The 19,878-nt window shown below is 39.4% G+C and overlaps 2 protein-coding genes across 3 annotated transcripts in view; one reads left to right on the forward strand and one right to left on the reverse strand.

Annotated features, from left to right (window-relative positions):
* Nucleotides 1–589: 589 nt before the first annotated feature.
* On the reverse strand, nt 590–3,308 carry RPS27A (ribosomal protein S27a). The gene is made up of 6 exons (XM_004369456.2): nt 3,208–3,308; nt 3,044–3,108; nt 2,699–2,753; nt 2,140–2,225; nt 1,284–1,415; nt 590–773 (listed from the first exon to the last, which is right to left on the reverse strand). Exons 2-6 carry the CDS (start codon nt 3,089–3,091, stop codon nt 624–626), a joined length of 471 nt encoding a protein of 156 aa, XP_004369513.1. The 5' UTR covers nt 3,092–3,108; nt 3,208–3,308; the 3' UTR covers nt 590–623.
* CLHC1 (clathrin heavy chain linker domain containing 1) overlaps nt 3,246–19,878 on the forward strand; it is a 62,280-nt gene continuing 45,647 nt past the window's right edge. The window contains exons 1-2 of one of the 2 annotated variants that reach the window (XM_004369458.2): nt 3,246–3,423; nt 13,766–13,953. In XM_004369458.2, coding sequence (XP_004369515.1) covers nt 13,925–13,953 — 29 coding nt within the window. In that variant the 5' untranslated portion in view covers nt 3,246–3,423; nt 13,766–13,924. Of the gene's footprint in view, nt 3,424–9,124; nt 9,260–13,765; nt 13,954–19,878 lie in introns of those variants that run through there. The other variant, XM_023735107.1, reaches the window with a different exon arrangement.

A 19,878-nucleotide genomic window follows, 5' to 3' on the forward strand; every position in this document is an offset into this window, starting at 1 on the left:
TATTTTCTCCTCCCCACCCCCTGGCAACCACTGTTCTTTTAGTCTCTATGACTTGTCCCTATTTTGGGTTATTTCATATAAAGAGAACCAGACAACACATGACCTTCTGTGCCTGACTTACTGCACTCAGCATAATGCTTTCAGGGTTCCTCCATGTTGTAGGATGTATCAGTATTTCATTTTTTCTTATGGCTCAATAATAATATTCCATTATGGACATTTGGGGAGCCCTGGTGGCACAGTGGTTAAGAGCTTGGCTGCTAACCAAAAGGTCGGCAGTTCTGATCCACCAGCCACTCCTTGGAAACCCTATGGGGTAGTTCTGCTGTCCTATAGGTTTGCTATGAGTTGGAATCAACTCGATGGCAATGGGTTTGGTTTGGTTTTGGTATATAATGAAAATACCAAGGCCTTTTCAGGTAGCTGGCACCTAGCAAGTATCCAGAGCCATTGGAACATGCAATCTAAAGAAGGAAAATTCACATAATAGCAATAGCACATGAGGGAGGCACCGTCAATGGAAATCAAACGACCATTGGTTTAAAACTTAAAAACATTCTGAAAAATTATTTGAATAAAACTCAACAACTGTTAGTTCATGTCTTTTATTAACCCCCACACAATTACTTGTCTTCTGGTTTGTTGAAGCAGTAGGTCAGACAACACTTGCCACAGTAATGTCTATCGAAGTGGCTGGCCATAAAAACCCCAGCACCACACTCATCTGAAGGGCACTCCCTACGAAGGCGACTGATCTTGCCATTCTCATCCACCTGGAAATACAAACTTGCTGTCAGATACTTTTACAACACATTCCACAATCTTTAGCTGAAGCGACTCAAAATACTTAACCCTCTAATCACACAACACCGGTATAACTGTAGTGTTTACAAACTAAAGCACCCAGAATCTGAACAGCAAAGTTCACAGTCCAGTGATGTTTATACATTAAAGCCCCTGCTTTGCAAGCGGGCAGAGATAAGACCTGAACCCAGATCTGATTTCAAACTCAGTACCCCAGGTTGGAATATGCAACCAAGGTGAACCCCATTAGAAAGGATCTTTCAAATGGCAAACAGAAACTTTTAAATTATACAGAGCTTGAAATCAACCACACATTTACACTAAGCAAACAAAAACTTATTTTTTTAAAAAATTCTCATTTCAGAAAAACCTCATGTAAGTCCAATTACTCCATAAAAAATCTAAGTTACTATAAAGAGTAAGTTTCCAAAAAAGCCACGGCTTTGCTAATGATGTGTCAACCCCCTGAAATGGCTCACCTTGTAGTATTTTAGGACAGCCAGCTTAACCTTCTTTCTCTTATGCTTATTCTTCTTGGGAGTAGTGTAAGACTTCTTCTTCCTTTTCTTAGCACCACCTCGAAGTCTCAACACAAGATGAAGAGTGGACTCCTGTCAATGGAACAGAGGATGAAACAGGTTTTTAAAAAGATGACATTAATGCTCATGCTGCATCAAGAACAGCCAGCCAGGCACCATTCATTTTCTAAGTGGAAGCAATAGAAAATACGTAGTGGAGGGGGGTAATATGCTTCTTAACGACATTAATTATAGGGAAATTAAAGAACACACTAAACGACACCATGGGATGCAATCACCAAAATCCAGAATGTGAGAAACTACAGCAGTGTTTCTCAAACATCAGGAGTCACCTAGGAATCTTGTTAAAGATTCTGATTCAGTAGGGCACATGCAAAAACTTGATTTTTTAAACAAGTTCCTGGTTGATAGGGAGATGCCGCTGGTCTACCGACCAGGTTCTATAGACTAAAAAGGGAAGGACTAGTTAAAGATAAAAAGAAACTTATCTAGCAATGGAAATATGAGCACTGATTTGATTATTGAACTTAGAAGAAACAGATAATAGTACTGAGACTATCTTTGAATTGACCCAATGGCAATGGGCTTGGTTTTTGTTTGTTTAGAGGTACACAGCAGAAATGGATTAACTTTAAAATAACCAGGCGGGAGGGAAGCTAAATGAAACACAATTTGACACATGTTGATAACTGAAGTAACAGGTTCCTTAAACTATTCTCTCCATTTCTGTGTGTCAAAATCCCTACAATAAATATTTCATATTTACTTTTAAGGACTGCTCTTTCCCCCAACACACCTTTTGAATGTTGTAGTCAGACAAGGTACGTCCATCTTCCAGTTGCTTGCCAGCAAAGATAAGCCTCTGCTGATCAGGAGGAATTCCTAATTGGGGTGGGGGTAGGGGGGGAATTAAAACAGTAGAACAAGAAAGTCTACCAGAAAAAGTCTACCAAAGGGATAATTCTGTCAGATAAGTCTTACTAACAGGGATCACCAAGCTGTACTACAAACGAGGCATGGTCTTAAATATTTTACACGTTTTACCTCATTTAACCTTAATGACAAGACTTAATGATGACAGGGTTAGTGTAATCCTCACTTTACAAAGAAGTTTTAAAGAATTAAATAACCTGTCCAAATTCGCAGATGGAATACTGTGCAGGGATTGCAATCTAGGCCCCTTGGCTCCATGCTTTTTCATTTGTCTATAGTGCTACTCCGAAACTCCTTCACTTTGTCCACCTGACTTCCCGCCACACCGCCCGCAGACATGCAGCCCAGCTCTGTAGCTCCTACAGGGAGACTGATGTCTCTACCGGGAAATTTTCCTCAGTAACAGACACAACAGTACTTGCCTTCCTTATCCTGGATCTTGGCCTTCACATTTTCTATAGTATCCGAGGGTTCAACCTATGAATTTAAAAACGCAAATGTAACGATCACCGAGCCAGCGGGCAGGCTGCGAGGTCTGCTCCCGGCGAGCACACGTCCTTCCCGAGCCACATGTGCTCGCGCCCATCCGAGGGGCGCGTTCCCGCCGCGATGAGGGACCCACTCGGGAGGCAAGAGGCCCCGACTTTAGGCATCGAAAATCAGAAACCAGTTTGGAACCTTGTGTTAAGGCGGAACGCGGCGCCGGTCCCGAAATCCACCCAGGACCTCACTCGGGCCCCGGTTTCCTCACCCCACTCGGCCCGTACCTCGAGGGTGATGGTCTTCCCCGTGAGGGTCTTTACGAAAATCTGCATCTTGGTGGCGGCCCCACCTGAGTATGAGGGAAAGGAGGAGCCAGGTTAGACCGGGGACACGAGGGAGGGGGGCGGGAAGGTGACTGACCAGAGAGCGACCCTGGAGACACACTCACCGCAGATGGCGGATCGGAAAGGAAGGGTGGCGCGCCGGCCACGGGGTATCCTGGCGCCTCCGCCCAAGGCCTCACTGCTTAGGCGACCACGCCGAATGCCTGACTGCCGTTACAGCGGCCGTCCAACCCAGTGCCGGACTAGGTCGTAACTCTCATTTCTCCTCCCTCTCACCTGGACTGAGTTCTCACCGTAACCTTCGGAATGCTCTTGAAATAGTAGATTTAAACAACTTTAAAAAATATATTTAAAAGGCGTTTTCCCATATAGTCGATGTGGCTGGGAGGGGCTTTGAAGGGGGCGGGGCTGAGAGGTAGTGTCAGAAAGGGAGGAAGTGGAAATGGATTCTGGGAATTGTAGTTTTCTACTGCTTTCTTCCGACGAGGACTACTTGTCCCAAGATGCAGTTCCACACCCCCGGGTTCCCTAGTTACTATCTCCAGACGCCGGAGTCTGGTTGGAGAAAGAGAAGAAGGTGAGGAAGGGAAGACGGAAGATGAGCTGAGATTTGGGAGGAAGTGGGAACGGGCCGGAAATGACCAGGAGAGAAGGTTAAGAGGCTGGAGAGGGGGTGGGGCGCGAAAGTGTCGTTTACCCCCTTACAGCGCCGATGAGGGGCGGGGATCAGCGATCACCCACACGCATTCCGGGCCCCAAAGAGAAAGGGGTCCCTGTGGAAACTCCAAGCAAACTAAAAAATAGGTGAAATCTTAAAAAAAACAACAACTTGGGTTTATCTGCTTCTTGCCATTTAGCCCCGCCCCGCCTTCAACTCCCCAAGTCTCCTAGCCTAAGGAAAATTCTCACTCCTTTGTGTGGAACGATTTAATGTGTTGAAAATCTCAGGAATTTTCGAATTTTGAAATGAAGCCCCAGGGGAAAGAAACCTGCAGAATGGTTCTTTAGTTGTACAGTTTCCAAGTTTGGACGTCTGGAGTGGTGCTGAAGGGCCTGAGAGAAGTTCTTGGAGTGTGTAGGGTGCCTTCCCTGCAGGGCTGGCCAATTGGCAGTGAGTTACACCCTTCCCCTCTCTTTTCTCCACTCGACAGACCACCGAGTCCTGCCTAATGTCTTCTTAATGTCTTTTCTTTCTCTCCGTCCCCGCCCGTCTTCGTCCCATCCGCTAGTTCGTGGCGACCCTGTGTGTTTCAGGGTAGAACTGGAATCCATAGGGTTTTCAGTGACTGTGGTCTTTCTGAAGATTGCCAGGCCTTTCTTCTAGGCACCTCTGGTTGGATTCGAACTGCCTAGTTCAGGCCCTCCTTAATTCTCCCCTGGAAGAGTTCAGTATCTGTCCTAACGTACTTTCTAGTCTTTTCCTCTTACCAACCCGCCTTCATTATTGCCTTCAGAATATTCATCCTAAAAAGGTAAAGAATGATCTTGTCGTTATTCTACTTCAAATACTTTACCAGCTCCTCTCCACCTCAGCGGTAAAGTCCAAATTCCTTAGCATGACGTTCGGCTTCTGCCTCCCTTACAGCCTAATCTGCCAAACCCCGTCCCTCACTTTACACTTAAATAATACTGACCTAATTGCAGTTCCTGACTCATGTTCGCCTGCTATGGTACTTGAGAAGAATCCATTCCATCTTCCTGTAACCCCTTCATCCCCCAGTAGGCCAGCTAGTCTCCACCTTTGCAAGAGAACTCTTTGAAAGAGTTATTTATACTCCTTGTCTCCAATTTTGCCCCTCCAGTTGACTTTCAGACCCACTTCAGGCAGGCTTTTGTCCCCACCATTCCGGTGAAGGAGCTCTTGTTATGGCCGCTAATGACGTCCATGTTGTTCGGTGGTCATCTCATCTTATTTGATCTGTCAGCAGTGTTTGGCACATTGTTCACTTCCTCCTTCTTTGAAACCCTTTTTTTTTTTTTTGGGGGGGGGGGACCTTTATTTCAGGCTGCATTACTTTATTTACTACATAGGTTCCTAAAAAGAAATATGGTGGTCCATTTTATTTTGTAAAATGCATGATTTAATATGAATTAGAGGGATTTAAAGCTGCCCTACTTTGAAACGCTCTGTAACTCGAAGATGGGTTTTTAATTGAAAATTACCAGATTTGGCTCTTGCCCTTTTTACACATTGCTTTTTTTTTTTTTTAAATATTGTGGTTTAGATGACAGTTTACAGAGCAAATTAGTTTCCCATTTAACAGTTTGTACACATTTGTTTCATGACATTAGTTGCAATCCTCTCAATGTGTCAGCACTCTACCCCCTTCCTCCTTGGGTTCCCCATTTCTATTCGCCCATCTATTCTGCCCCTTCCTGCCTTCTGAACTTTGTTTTTGGGCCGATGCTTCCGTTTTGGTGTGATATGATTGATTGTTCTAAGGAGCACATTCCTCACTGGTGTTATTCACTTTATAGGTCTATCTGTTGTTTGCCTGAAAGGTGATCTCCAGGAGTGGTTCGGTTCAGGTTTGAAGGGTATCTGAGGGCCATAGTCTCGGGGGTTCCACCAGTGTCTGTCAAACCAGTAAGTCTGGTCTTCTTCATGAATTTGAATTTTGTTCTACATTTTTCTCCCACTCTGTCCAAGACTTTCTATTGTGATCCCCATCAGAGTGGTTGGTACAGGTAGCCGGGCACCATCTAGTTCTTCTGGTTTCAGGCTAGTGGAGGCTGTGGTTCGTGTAGTCCGTTAGTCCTTTGGACAAATTGTTTCCTTGAGTCTTTGATTTTCTTCACTCTTCTTTGTTCTGGATGGGAAGAGACCAGTAGTTGTTTGTATCTTAAATGACTACTTACAAACTTTTAAGACCCCAGATGTTACTCACCAAAGTAGGATGTAGAACATTGTCTTTATGGACTATGTTTTGCCAATTGACCTAGATGTCCCCTGAGACCATGGTCCTAAGCCCTAAAGGCCAGTGACTCAGTCCCTCAAGGTGTTTGGTTATGGCTAAGAAGTTTTCATAACTGTGCCCCCTGTGTGCTCTATTTAAATGAATATATTTGCAGCACATACAAATACGTATGTAGAAATATCCTCTGCCAAACTTTTATATGTTCATGGGTATACTCCCATACGCAGTCCCACACCTGTTCAGTTTACATATCTACCTATGTATCCACTTGTAAATTATTGTTTGTTATTGCAAGATTGTGTATGTAATAGTATTTATCGTTGTTTCCTTTTATGCTTGCGTACCTCCCAGTATCCTCCTTTGCCTTGGTCAGGTTTTGCTGACTTCCCCCTTATTGTATATTGCTTTTCCCTTCACCCAAGTTAATAATGTCTACTATCTAGTTAGCAATTTTCTCTCTCCTCCCATCCCTGTTAACCATCAGAGTTTTTCTTTCTGTGTGTAAACCTTTTCTTTTTATAATAGTGGTCTCATACAATATTCGTCCTTTTGTGATTGATTGTTTCACTCCGCATAACGTCCTCCAGCTTCATCTATGTTGTGAGATGTTTCGTGGATTCATTGTTATTCTTTAACACTGTGTAGTATTCTATTGTGTGTATGTACCACAGTTTGTTTATCCATTCATCCGTTGATGGGCATGTAGGTTGTTTCCATCTTTTTGCTATTGTGAATAATGCTGCAGTGAACATAGGTGTGCATATATCTATGTGTGTCACACCTCTTATTTCTCTAGGATATATACCTAGTAGTGGGATTGCTGGATCATAAGGTATCTGTATTTCTAACTTTCTAAGGAAGCGCCATACTGTTTTCCACAGCGGTTGTACCATTTTAAAATCCCACCAGCAGTGTATGAGAGTTCCAATTTCCCCACACCCTCGCCAGCATATGTTGTTTTTGGTTTTTTTGATCATTGCCATTTTTGCCGGGGTGAAATGATAACTCGTTGTTTTGATTTGCATCTGTCTATTGGCTAATGATCATGAGCATCTGTTCATGTATTTGTTGACCGCCTGATTATCTTATTTGGTGAAGTGTCTGTTCATGTCTTTTGCCCACTTTTTAATGGATTGTTTGTCTTTTTGTTGTTGAGATGTTGATGTTTTCTGTAATTTTAGAGAGTAGTCTTTGTCAGATATGTAATTGCCAAATTTTTTTTCTCAGTCTGTAGGTTCTCTTTTTACTCTTTTGGTGGGAGAAGTCTTTTGATATACTTAAGTGTTTAATTTTTAGGAGATCCCGGTTGTCTACTTTATCTTCTGCTGTTTGTGCATTTTTAGTTATGTGAAACACTTTCCTCACCTGACTTCCAGGATACCCCTTTCTCAATTTTCCTTCTACCTCCCTGAATGGTCTTTTCCAGGCTTTTTGCTGCTTCCTCTTGATCTCCCAGACTTCTCAACTTTGGAGTGCCCCCAAGGCCCAGTCTTTGGACCTCTGCTCTGTTTACATTTCCCATGTCATCTCATTCTGTCTTATCACTTTAAAAATAACTTTTATATGCAGATGACTCATAAATTTATATCTCTCACTCAGACCACTCACCTAAACGTTGGACTATAGCCAACTATCTGCTCAACATACCTAGTAGGCAAGCTCCAAATTCCTGATCTTCCCATGAAATTTGCTGTTTCTCTATAAATGGCAGTTACCATCTTCATAATAGCTAAGGCCAAAAACTTCACGGTAATCCTTGACTCTGCTCTCGTTGTTCTTAGGTGTTGTTGAGTCGGTTCTGAATCATAGCGACCCTACGTATAACAGAATGAAACGTTGCTCGGTCCTGCGCCATCCTCACAATCATTGCTGTGTTTGAGCCTGTTATTGCAGCCACTGTGTCAATCCATCTCGTTGAGGGTCTTCTTCTTTTCCTCCAACTCTCTACTTTACCAAGACTAGTCCCTCCTGATTACATGTCCAAAGTACGTCAAACAAAGTCTTGCTGTCCTTGCTTCTAAGGAGCATTCTGACTGTACTTCTTCCAGGACAGATTTTTTCGTTCTTCTGGCAGTCCACAGTAAGTTCAGTATTCTTTGCTAACGCCATAATTCAAAGGCATCAGTTCTTCTTTGGTCTTCCTTATTCATTGTCCAGCTTTTGCACGCATATGAGGAGATTGAAAATGCCATGGCTTGGATCAGGCACACCTTACTCCTCAAAGTGACGTCTTTGCTTTTTAACACCTTAAAGAACTGTTTTGCAGCAGATTTGCCCAGATTACACCTCAACATAAGGAAAACAAAAATCCTTACAACTGGACCAATAAGCAACATCATGATAAACGGAGAAAAGATTGAAGTTGTCTAGGATTTCGTTTTACTTGGATCCACAATCAGTGCCCATGGAAACAGCAGTCAAGAAATTAAACGATGCATTGCATTGGGCAAATCTGCTCCAAAAGACCTCTTCCACTCTCATACCCCTTGTTGGCTTTTATTTTCAAATACATGCGGAGTACTTCTCACCATCTTCGCTGCTACTCCCCTAATTCGAACCGCCATCATCTTGCCAGGATTATTGCTGTAGCCTCCTAATAATTCCAGTTCTGACCCTAGTCTATTCTCCATAGAGCAGAGAGAATGATTTTTAAAAAATGTAAGTCAGCTTAATGTTACTCCTCTGCCACGACCCTCCAATGGCTTGTTATTTTACTCAGAGTTAAGTCTCAGTTCTGATAAGCCAGGCTGTCACTCCAGCACTGGAGCCAGGGGGGCCACAACCCAACCTGTTACTTCTGTTGCCAAGCCTGCTCAGAGAAAGGGACACCTTATCCTAACCTGTGCAAAGATTGATATTTCAGAGAGATCCACAGGGAGTTTTTTTTTTCCTGAAACAAATATGCATATGCTTAGATCAATATTTGACGTAGTCTTGTTAAAGCTTTAGATTAATTGGTGGTCTTTTTTTTTTTCTTTCAGGCCTATGAAAGTATTGGCTTTGTTGCAAAAACAGGTCAAGATTTAACTTTCCTGTGGTGAACAAGTGCAGATTGTGACATATGTCAACCCAAGAAATAAATAAAAATGCGGTTCTCCCACCTATCATTAGTAAAAGTGACAAGGAATTTTTGGAAAGTATGCAAAGATACATAATTACAGAGACCAAAAGAGTGGGCTGTAATGAGGAAGGACCTGCTGATGAATATTACATCATATACCGAAATGTTTTTGATAAGGTATCATACTGCTTTTAAGACAGTGGAGTTTTCACGTGGGTAGAAGTGGTTTATCTTGACAAGTCATATTCCTGTCTTAGTAACACTACTGCTTGGTTGACCATATTTCATTTGTCAGTTTTGAAAAGTTCATCCAATTGGACTGAAAGGGATGAATGGGAAAATGCAATGCTGGTTTATATTACTAGACTGTTAATATGGAGCCCTGGTGGCCCAGTGGTTAAGAGCTTGGCTGCTAACCAAAAGGTCGGCAGTTCAAATCCAGCAGCTGCTCCTTGGAAACCCCATGGGGCAGTTCAACTCTGTCCTGTAGGGTTGCTGTGAGTCAGAATCGACTCGATGGCAATGGGTTTGGTTTGGTTTTAATGAGAGTTTCAGTTATTTTACCTGAAGAGCAGACTGTCAGTTCTTGAGCAACAACCTAGCTGTGCATTCTGACATAATTTTGACCTTCCATCTGAAGGTAACACCTGCTTTGTTAGGAACTGGCTACCAGCAGGAACCTGTAATAGTTTCTTGCTGTTTTTGGCTTGTTTGTGGTATCATTAGAGTCTTGGTTCAGATTTGATTTAGTATGTCAAACTGAGACCCCTGGTAGATTAGAGGTTTAGATAGGCACAGTGAACAAGGGGTGAGACTAGATTCAACATCGGAAATATGGAGATCAGATTAGAAAATGCTGTGGCTTCTTACAACATTTTATTTTGGGGCGGTGGTGGCACAGTGGTTAAAGCGATCTACTGCTAACCGAAAGGTTGGCGGTTTGAAACCACCAGCGGCTTCGCAAAAGAAAGATGTGGCAGTCAGCTTCCATAGAGATCTATAGCTTTGGAAACCCTACGTGGTTGCTATGAGTCAGAATCGACTCAATGGCGGTAGGTTTGGTTTTTTTTTTTTTTGAAAGTTTAAAAATATATATTTGTCCTTATAAACAATTACAGTTTACTGGTCTGTCCTACTTTTTACTCACTTTTTTTAACTGCCTCAGAAGATGCCCTGACAGAAAAGAAGTAATATCACCATCCTTTTTTCCTTGCCTTGAGGAAATAGTTACTTACCGTAAGACTTCAGTAAACCATTGGTGTTGAGTAAAACAGCCACAGGCAAAATAGGAACTGAGTCTTTTGTTTAATTTTTAATCATTACACGGGATGAGTTTTATTTCTCCTCTAAATAAAAAAGTAATGTCTCACTCTGAGGGAAAGTGAGCAGAAAGTAACAGTACCTAACTGCCAGTGGAATCACAGCAATTGATACACAAGAGTATGAAATAGAGAAACAGAGTCTTTTCTTGTAAGTCATCCAGAAAATCTTTTAGAGTTGGTACATTGACAGGTTAGCTTCGTTTCATATATTGTTGTGATCAGTGCTGTCGCTTCTTGATGTTTTAGCAAGTAACGAATGTCTTCGATGCATATTTAAATAAAGGCGGTATCTTGAATAGGTCCCCTAACTACCAGCAATTACACCAAGACTCTACTTGTGTGAAATCAGCCAAGGAAGGCTGTCACAACGGTGACATGCTTATCTGTGTATGCTCAGAATTGTTCTTATGTGAAGAGTTGTCTGCTTTAAGTTACTATAGTGATGGTGAAGTCATTTTGGGGGTGGTGTTGGTAAATTTAATTCTTAGAGAAAAGACATGGGATTAAATAATATTTACATGTATAGAACATGTAAAGGAGCCCTGGTGGTGCAATGGTGAAGCACTCTGCTGCCACCGAAACGTTGGTGGTTTGAAGCCACCCAGCAGCTCCACGAGAAAAAGACATGGCGATCTGCTCCCATAAAGATTAAAAACAAACGAAATCTGTTGCTGTTGAGTCAATTCCGACTCATAGTGACCCTATAGAAGACAGTAGAACTGCCCCATAGGGTTTCCAAGGAGCGGCTAGTGGATTTGAACTGCCGACCTTTTGGTTAGCAGCCAAGCTCTTAACCACTACACCACCAGGGCTCCCCCATAAACATTACAGCCTAGAACACCCTATGGAGCACTTCTGCTCTGTTACATAGAGTCACTATGAGTTGAAATTCACTCAGTGACACCTAACAACAACAACATAGTCCATGCTCCTTTTCTCCCCACTCCCTACCTGCAAGATTTGCATGTATTAAAGAACCCTATTCTTCAGGACTGAGAAGGGATCCAAAGTAGAAATCATTTGGTACTCAGAGAAACTTTCCTTCTAGCTTCTCAATAACAGATAATCTGCTCTTTCCATTTTCATGTTATTGGAGCATGTGTTAATAATCTATTAATGACTGCCTTGTCTGATATTCCTTCCTTCTTAGGAGGATCTAGCTGGGCAGAAGGTGAAAGTATCAGTTTGCATATCTGGATACTTGTGACCAGAGGACAAATGCCAAATTGCATTTAAAATCAAAGAGGGTTTAGTTTGTGGTTCCTCGAAAAGTTTAACAGAATTATCATATCCCCAGCAATTCTACTCCTAGCTATATACTCAGAAAAACAGGGACTCAGCTAGATTTAAAAAAGAGAGAGAGAGTTAGACTTGGAGAAACATATCAGAATCAAAGCAAGGAGGGCCTGAGAACACTCATATACCAAGAGTTGTGGGTGGGTAGGAAAAGCTAGGAAGAGAGTGAACTTCTCTGGAGATGGGTAAATTATGGAGGTAACTTGCTGTTGAAAGTGGCTGACTTCTTGTATTCCTGGTAGCGTATTGTACAAATAGTCCAGATCCATACACGAGAGTTGAGGTGGAATGGATACCATCCCCATTCTCCCTCAGACCTCTGTACCTGGTAAGTATAGCTGTGATTTTCTTGGGTTTAATGGAAGCCTTAATACAGAGGTCTCAAACATGAATGTCTGCAGAGGCCCAGAAGGTGATATAAAAGAGTGAAGTGGACTGGCTATCAGAGAATAAGGAATGGTGGGGACTGTGCTAAAATGGAGAACCAACCCAGTTTAAAGCTCCAGCAAATATTTGCCATTAAGGGATGAGGGCTCCATATTGATAGATTTTTTAGAGTTTTCAAGAGAAGATGGAAATACGATTTTTGGGGATGAAATCCCAAAATTTTAAAATATTTTGTGAGTCAATCAAAACTGTCCTCCAGCAGTATTCTACCTGTGGCATGCCAGTTCTACTTTAATGCATTTTCCGTGCATTCTTAAGGGTTTCCATAAAAGAATTCTTCTGAAATCTGTTTCTTTTAGCAGACAGACATGGAAGCTGGTCACAGTGTCACTAGGAGTCTGCTGTCCATCCATTAATGTGTCTGAGTTGTCTTGGAATGTTGGAGTCCATGACTGGGGTGTGTAGAATGGAGGGTGTCCAGAAGCAGCAGGGTGTTTAGATTGGAAGACCACAGATTGATGGTCTGTTTTAGTAAAGGTTCCTGGTTGGTAGTCCTCCTGGTCTGGGTAGATAGGTAGTAAGGATGTATCAAAAAGAAAACCATTATTTCCTACTCCAATATCCTTTTCCAGTACTTGACACTGATCTGTAATCTTATACCATTTCTTGACAGACCAGAAGTCTTCCTGGGTAACTTTTTCTAGGTATTGTTCAGCTAACAGAAAACCAGTCAGGGATACCAGGAAGGCTAAGGATAGTAAGAGTAAAAAGCATAATTACAGCTTTCAGGAAAAATTATGGATTAAATCACACCTATTCCCTGCAAACGTTGATCCCTTCTGAAATGCTGTTGAGCTGAGCGGAATTTGGAAACCGTAAATTACTTGTTTATATTTGTAACATTTTGGTTTAAAAAAAGCACATTTAAAAATATTTCTTAATTACTTATTTTTGCATGGGTAATGCATGCACAAGATTAATAAAAAATCAGCCAGTGAAGAAGAGTGTACAATGGAAAGTCAGGTCTGTCTCCCCTTGGACCCGAGTTTCCCTTTTCCTCTCTGCAGGTGCTCACTGTTCCTAGTTTCTTCTGTTATCCTTCCAGCGATACTCCGTGCTTAAACACCACCAGAATCCATGAGTGTAGAGTGATGAGATTTTCCACAGTTAATTTGACATCTTGAGAATAGAAGTGCAATTTAGGAATTGAGGCTGTTGATCAACCAGTACAAGCTGATGGTTCGAAAAACAGGGAAGTGGGGGGAATCCAGGATTTTAAGGTCTGAATGAAGTCAGATACTAGATTTGGAGGGAGTGAATGAAGATACATAATTATATTTAAGAAATCCAGAATTGGGAGAATTAGACCTGGTATTGGTTTTAACTGAGATCATATGATGTGTACGTGCATACCAAGAAGAGCAAAAATATGTTCTTATTTTTTGTTTGTCTCATATTTAAGCTCACAAGTGCTGTAGTAATTCACAAGGAGCAGGTATTCAGTAAATATTGTCTTTGGTGCTCAGTCATATTTGAGGTTGCCAAATGCAAGTTCAAATTTTTAAATTTCTAATTCTAATCATCCTTTTAAGTAATCTATAATGCTATTTGCAAGGCTTTTGATCCATAGTCTTTTAGAAAAATATTGAGTACCATAGGCAGAAAAATCATATTTCAGGTAATAGAGTATGCCACTGCATACAAATCCATTCTCACTTCAATCAAAAAAGAATATGATGCCTTTATTGAGACAATAAAGAAAGACCGAAGCACCGCCTTTTATCTTCATGGAAGACTTAAAGTTTTGGCAGCAGAGCCCACAGCACTGGTGTATCACATGAGGAGAATACACCAACTTGAAGCAAAGTAAGCATGTTAGTAGTTAGCCCAAAAAGTTGCTACTTGATTGTATCAGCTACCCAGTGTAACTATAACCCAGTGTTTCTCAGTTTTTTAAAATTTCAATTCCATTTTAAAGCCGTTTTTTTCTGTGTCATCCTCTCTTACCAATTTGAAATTACTATATCACCATATGGGGCCCTGGTGGCACAGTGGTTAAGAGCTTGGCTGCTAACCAAAAGGTTGGCGGTTCGAATCCACCAGCAACTCCTTGGAAGTCCTATGGGGCAGTTCTTCTGTGTCTTATAGGGTTGCTATGAGTTGGAATCGACTCGATGGCAACAGGTTTTTTTTTGTATATTACTGCATATATATATATATGTATATATATACAGTATGTTCGAAGTAAAATATTAATTTTGTTTTGAGAGCTTTATAACACCTCTTAAAATAATTGGAGGCACATTGAAGTATGTGTACAAAGGTAAGTAACTTCCTGGGAGAGGATAAAATGCTTACTGTTGTTGAATAGTCTCATGTTTTCTCAGTGTTCTAATTGATAAATGATGGGTAAACTATTTTGATAGAGAATTCCAGATCAACTTAGAAAGTTATGCAAAGCTTCATCTCCATCTCTGGTAATACGGCTGACTAGATGCTGCAACAGACCCTCCAATTGGGGAAAAAAATGTGACATAAAATGTTATAAAAAATGTTTTTTTCAAGAGCATCAGAAAGCTGACAAGATAATAAGAAATTATCAGGGCAAAATCTAGTAGAAAACAAAAGATGAGCAGAACACTAAAGCTGCTTTGGCCCTGAGGACATTTATCAAAACTAGTGCCCATGAGCTCCAGTTTTTGCTGTGGTATGGGGAACAAAAGATACATCCCAGGATCTGCTCAAGGTGTGGAGTCTACTGCGAAACCTTCTCCTTATGAAGCTAGGATGATTAAGAGCTACATCCGTTATGTAGGATGAACCACCTTACCCTAGAGGACTGCATGGAAAATTGCCTTTTGCTCAGTAGAACAAGAGAAATAGCAACGACAACAAAATACGATCCCTGAGAAGTTTTGCCATAACTGGGCCCTTTGTGGATTTCCAGCCATATTCACATCTCCTAGACTATCTTTAATAACTGAAGCTTGTGATTTAAAGAGCTCCTGACTATTATTTTTCCCAGCCACATGGCAAAGCAAATGCAAATCATTCTGGAGCCCCTTACATCCTAGGCCTCAAAGAATTTCCACAAATGTTGTTGAGGGAAATGAACAATTCACAGTAAAAAATAACAGCACATCAGGGAATGTGGCATTATGAGTAACAACCAGTAGAACCAACACATGGCAAAAATAAACATGCTATTTCAGATACTGGAATTATCAGACAGATTGTAAAATAACTGTGTGCTATATTTAAAGAAGTAAAAGACTATCTTGAAAAGAACTTCAGGGGCAGAACTATTAAAGGTGACCTACCAGATTTGAACAAACATATCTAGAAATGAGATAAAATAACAACAAAAATACTCAGTGGAGTGAATTAACTGCAGATAAACTACAATTGAAGACTTCAAAGAGACAAATTATGAGAGAGATTAAGAGATATAAAAGATAGCAGCATTATTCCTAACAGCCAAAAAAGTGGAGACAACATAATGTCCATCAACTGATGATTGGATAAACAACATACGCTTCGTCTGTACGGTGGAATATTATTTGACCATAAAAAGGAATGAGATATGGATACATGCTACAATGTAGATAAACCTTGAAAACATTATACTAAGTGAAAGGAGCCAGACACAGAAGAGCTCATTGCATAATTCCATTTATATGAAATATCCAAAATAGACAAATCCAGAGAGAGAAAGTAGATTAGCGGTTGCCAGTGACTTGGGGAGAGGAAGAGAGGGAGTGAGTGGTAATGAGTAAGGCATTTAATTTGGGGGTGATTAAATGTTCTGGAATTAGCAGTGATAGTGCACAACTCTGTGAATATACTAAAAAACCACTGAATTGTATACTTTAAAAGGGTGAATTTTATCGTCTGTGAACTATAGCTCCATAAAGCTATTATAAAAGAAGACATGGTGGATAAATTGAGGAAGTCATATTAATAGGTTTAATCAGACCATTAAAAGAGGAGACAATATTTGGGAGAGACAATATTTGAAGAGGTAATGGCTAAGAATTTTCTAGAATTGGTGAAAGATATCCATTCACAGATTCAAGAAGTCAAAAAGATCCCAAGCATGATAAATATTAAGAAATACTCAACTGGATGCATCAGAGTTAAATTGTCAAAAAAGATGAAGAGTTTACAAAAGTAGGCATAGAAAGGAGCAGTTAAGACATCTTCTCATAAGCATCAGTGGAAGCCAGGATGTGTAGTGTTAATTGGACTGGATGAAAATCACTGTCAACTTAGCATGTTCTATGCAATGAAAATATCTTTCAAGAAGGAGACCAAAGACATTTTTCAGGCAGAGTTTGCCGCCAGCAGATCATCAATAAAGATGTTTCTAACGGATACACTTCAGGCAGAATGACAGTGACCCCATATTGAAGGTCTGAGAAGCAAGAATGAAGGTGAAAGAAAATTGTAAATATGTAGATAAATATAAGTAAATCCTAACTTTACAGAACAGCAGTAATTATTCAAAAAATTAAAAAACATAACAATGGTAACAAAGTTGGTACGGTGGTAGATGAAGTGTTCTAAGATTCATGTAGTGTCAAAAAAGTTTGAAGTTAGAAAAAGAAGAGCAAAACAAATGTAAAGAAAGTAAAAGGAAAGAAATGATTAAGATTAAAAACAAATTAATTAAATAGAAATTAAGTTACAATAAAGGTATAGAAGTCCCAAATCAATTCTTTGAAAAGACTAATAATACTGACAAATCTCAGTAAAATTGATCAAGAAAAAAGAATGGCAACAAATATCAGGATAGAAGATTTTGCCTGCTGCATACATTTTAAAAAGTTGAGTTTATCGTTAACAATTTAATGAAGACAAATTTGAAAATTTATGTGAAATGGGCAAATTTGGTAAAAATACATTTTACCAAAACTGACTAAAGAGTAAAGAAACCAGAATAGTCTTAAAAAGCATTAAAGAAGCAGACATTAAAAATATTTCCATAAATGAAATTCCAAGTGTAGATGGCTTCAGTAAGAAATATTCCATATTTAAGGAATATAATTCAAATTTTACCCCCAAGATTTTCAGAGAACAGGAAGGGAAGAAATGTTCCCCTCTTATGTTTGAATTTAGCATAACTTTGATACTACCACCTGACAAGAGCAGTATAGATACAGAAAATTAAAGCCAATGTCACTTACGAGCACAGATGGAAAAATCCTAAACAAAATATTAGCGCACTCAATGATAATGTTGTTAGGTGCCGTTGAGTCAATTTTTGACTCACTGCAACCCCACGTGCAGAGTAGAACTGTCCGATAGGTTTTTTCTAGGGTGTAATCTTTATGGGAGCAGATTGCCAGGTCTTTCTCCCGCAGAGCTGCTGGGTAAGTTTGAACTGCCAACCTTTTGGTTAGCAGCTGAGTGCTTAATTATTGTTCCACCAGCTCTCCTTGCACTCAGTAATAGCAGTCCATAATAGTCATAATCATGCATCATGACCAAATTGGGTTTATCTTGGGATGCAAGGTTGATTTAACAGTAGCTAATCAATTAGCATTAAAATTTATATGGCCTTTCCAATAAATACAGGAAAAGCATTTCATAAAATTTAGCCTCAATTCATAAGTTAATAAAGGTTGCCAAATATAAAAGTAATATATAATAATCAGTTGCATTTCTACATATTAGAAACACAATTGAAAGAAAATAAGGAAAAAGGTACTGTTTACAACAGAATAAGAAATATGAATTTCCTAGTAATAAAGCTAAGAAGAGATGTGCAAGACCTCTGTGGATAAAATTATAAAACCTTATTGAAAGATCTAAATAAGTGGAGAGATATAACATGTTCATGATTTGAAAATTAAACGTTATGAATATGTTGTCTCAAGAGGTTCAGTGCAATTTCAATAAAAATTCCAACAGGATATTTTAAAAATGGAACTCGATGAACTGGTTCTTTTTTTTTTTAATTGTGCTTTAAGTGAAAGTTTACAGTTCAAGTTAGTCTGCCTTCTCATCTCGCCTCCGGACACGAGCTGCTTGATGAGCTGATTCTTGAAGAAGAATAAAGTGGAAGGACTTGCAATATCAGATATGGGCAAATATTATAAGTACAAGAGTGTGGTATTGGTGTACTGATAGACAACTAGACTGAGCAAACAGAATGAAAAGCCCAGAAACATACCAGTGCATCCACATTTGATGTATGACAGTGAGTACACTTGGAATTAGTAACTGAAGAGCAGACTATTGAGTAAATGAGCTTGTGACAATTACCCAATCTGGAAAAAGTTACATATATTGGGGAAAAAATTAAATTGGACCTCTACTTCATATCATACACAAAATCAATTCCAGATAGCTTAAAGAACTGTATGTAATAGGCAAAACTATGAATCTCTTGGATAATAATATAGCATATTTTTGTAACTGTGGATGTTGAAGAATTTCTTAAAGAACATACTGGAAGCTCTAACTAGAAAATAAAAGTTTGATACATTTGACTATATTAAAAACTTTATCAAAAAACCCCCAAAAAAGAGTGAGAAGACATTCCATAGAGAGGGAGATTTTTGTCACACATATAACCAACACAGAACTAGTATCCAGAATGTATAAATATCTCCTAGAAAATAATGAAAAGATATAGTTAGAAAATGTGCAAATGTTTTGAAATTAATATAACATCCTTATAAATAACTATCAAAGAAGCTATTGATAGGATCAAGTCTTTGATCCTATCAAAGAAGGATCAAAGAAGATATTGAAATGAAAATTAGAAAATATTTTGAATGAAAATGAAAATATGAGATATCAAAGTATGAAATGCCACTAAAGCAATGTTTAGAGGGAAATACAAAATTTTCAATGTATATATTAGAAAGGAAAGATTGAAGGTCAATGAACTAAACTTCCATCTCAAGAAACTAGAAGATAAAACTCAAAGTAGGAGGAAAATAATAAAGATAACAGAAGTCAATGAAATAGAAAGAAGACATACAGTAGAGATAAATCAATAAAGGCAAAAGTTTTGTTTTCTGAAAAGATTAATAAAATTGGTAACTTCCTAGCAAGACTGAACAAGAAAAAGGAAGAAAACACAAATTTGCAATTTTAGGAATAAACAAGAGGACAACACTGCAGATACAACTGATGTTGAAAAAGCTAACAGGTTTATTCCAATAAATTTGACAACTTTTGGTGAAATGTACAAATTATCTGAAAAACATAACACCCCCAAACTAAGAGGAAATTGAAAATCTGAATACCTCTTTATTTGTACAAGAAATTGAATTTATAATTTAAAATTTTCTCACAAGGAATACTCCTGCCTAGATAGCTTCCTTGGTGAATTTTTTCACATACTTAAGGAAGAAATAATACCAATCTTAGGGAAGTTCTTTCAAAGAATAGAGAAGATGGGAAAACTTTCCAGCATAACCATGATACTAAAATCTGACAAGAATTTATGAGGAAAGAAAATTACAACTTAATATTACTCATGAACATAGATGCAAAAATTCTACCGAAAATATTAGTAAATTGCATCCATCAGTATATAAAAAGGACAGTGCATCTCAGGGACCATCTAGCTCAACTGGCATAACACAGTTTATAAAGACAATGTTCTACATTCTACCTTGGTGAGTAGCATCTGGGGTCCTAAACGCCTGTGAGTGGTTATCTAAGATACTCCACTGGTCTCACCCCTTTGGGAGCAAGGGAGAATGAAGAGAACAGGATACAAGGAAAAGATTAGTCCAAAGGACTAAGGGACCACAGCTACCATGGCCTCCACCA

The sequence above is a fragment of the Trichechus manatus genome, unplaced genomic scaffold, assembly GCF_000243295.1.
Source record: "Trichechus manatus latirostris isolate Lorelei unplaced genomic scaffold, TriManLat1.0 scaffold00005, whole genome shotgun sequence".
NCBI classification, from domain to species: domain Eukaryota; kingdom Metazoa; phylum Chordata; class Mammalia; order Sirenia; family Trichechidae; genus Trichechus; species Trichechus manatus.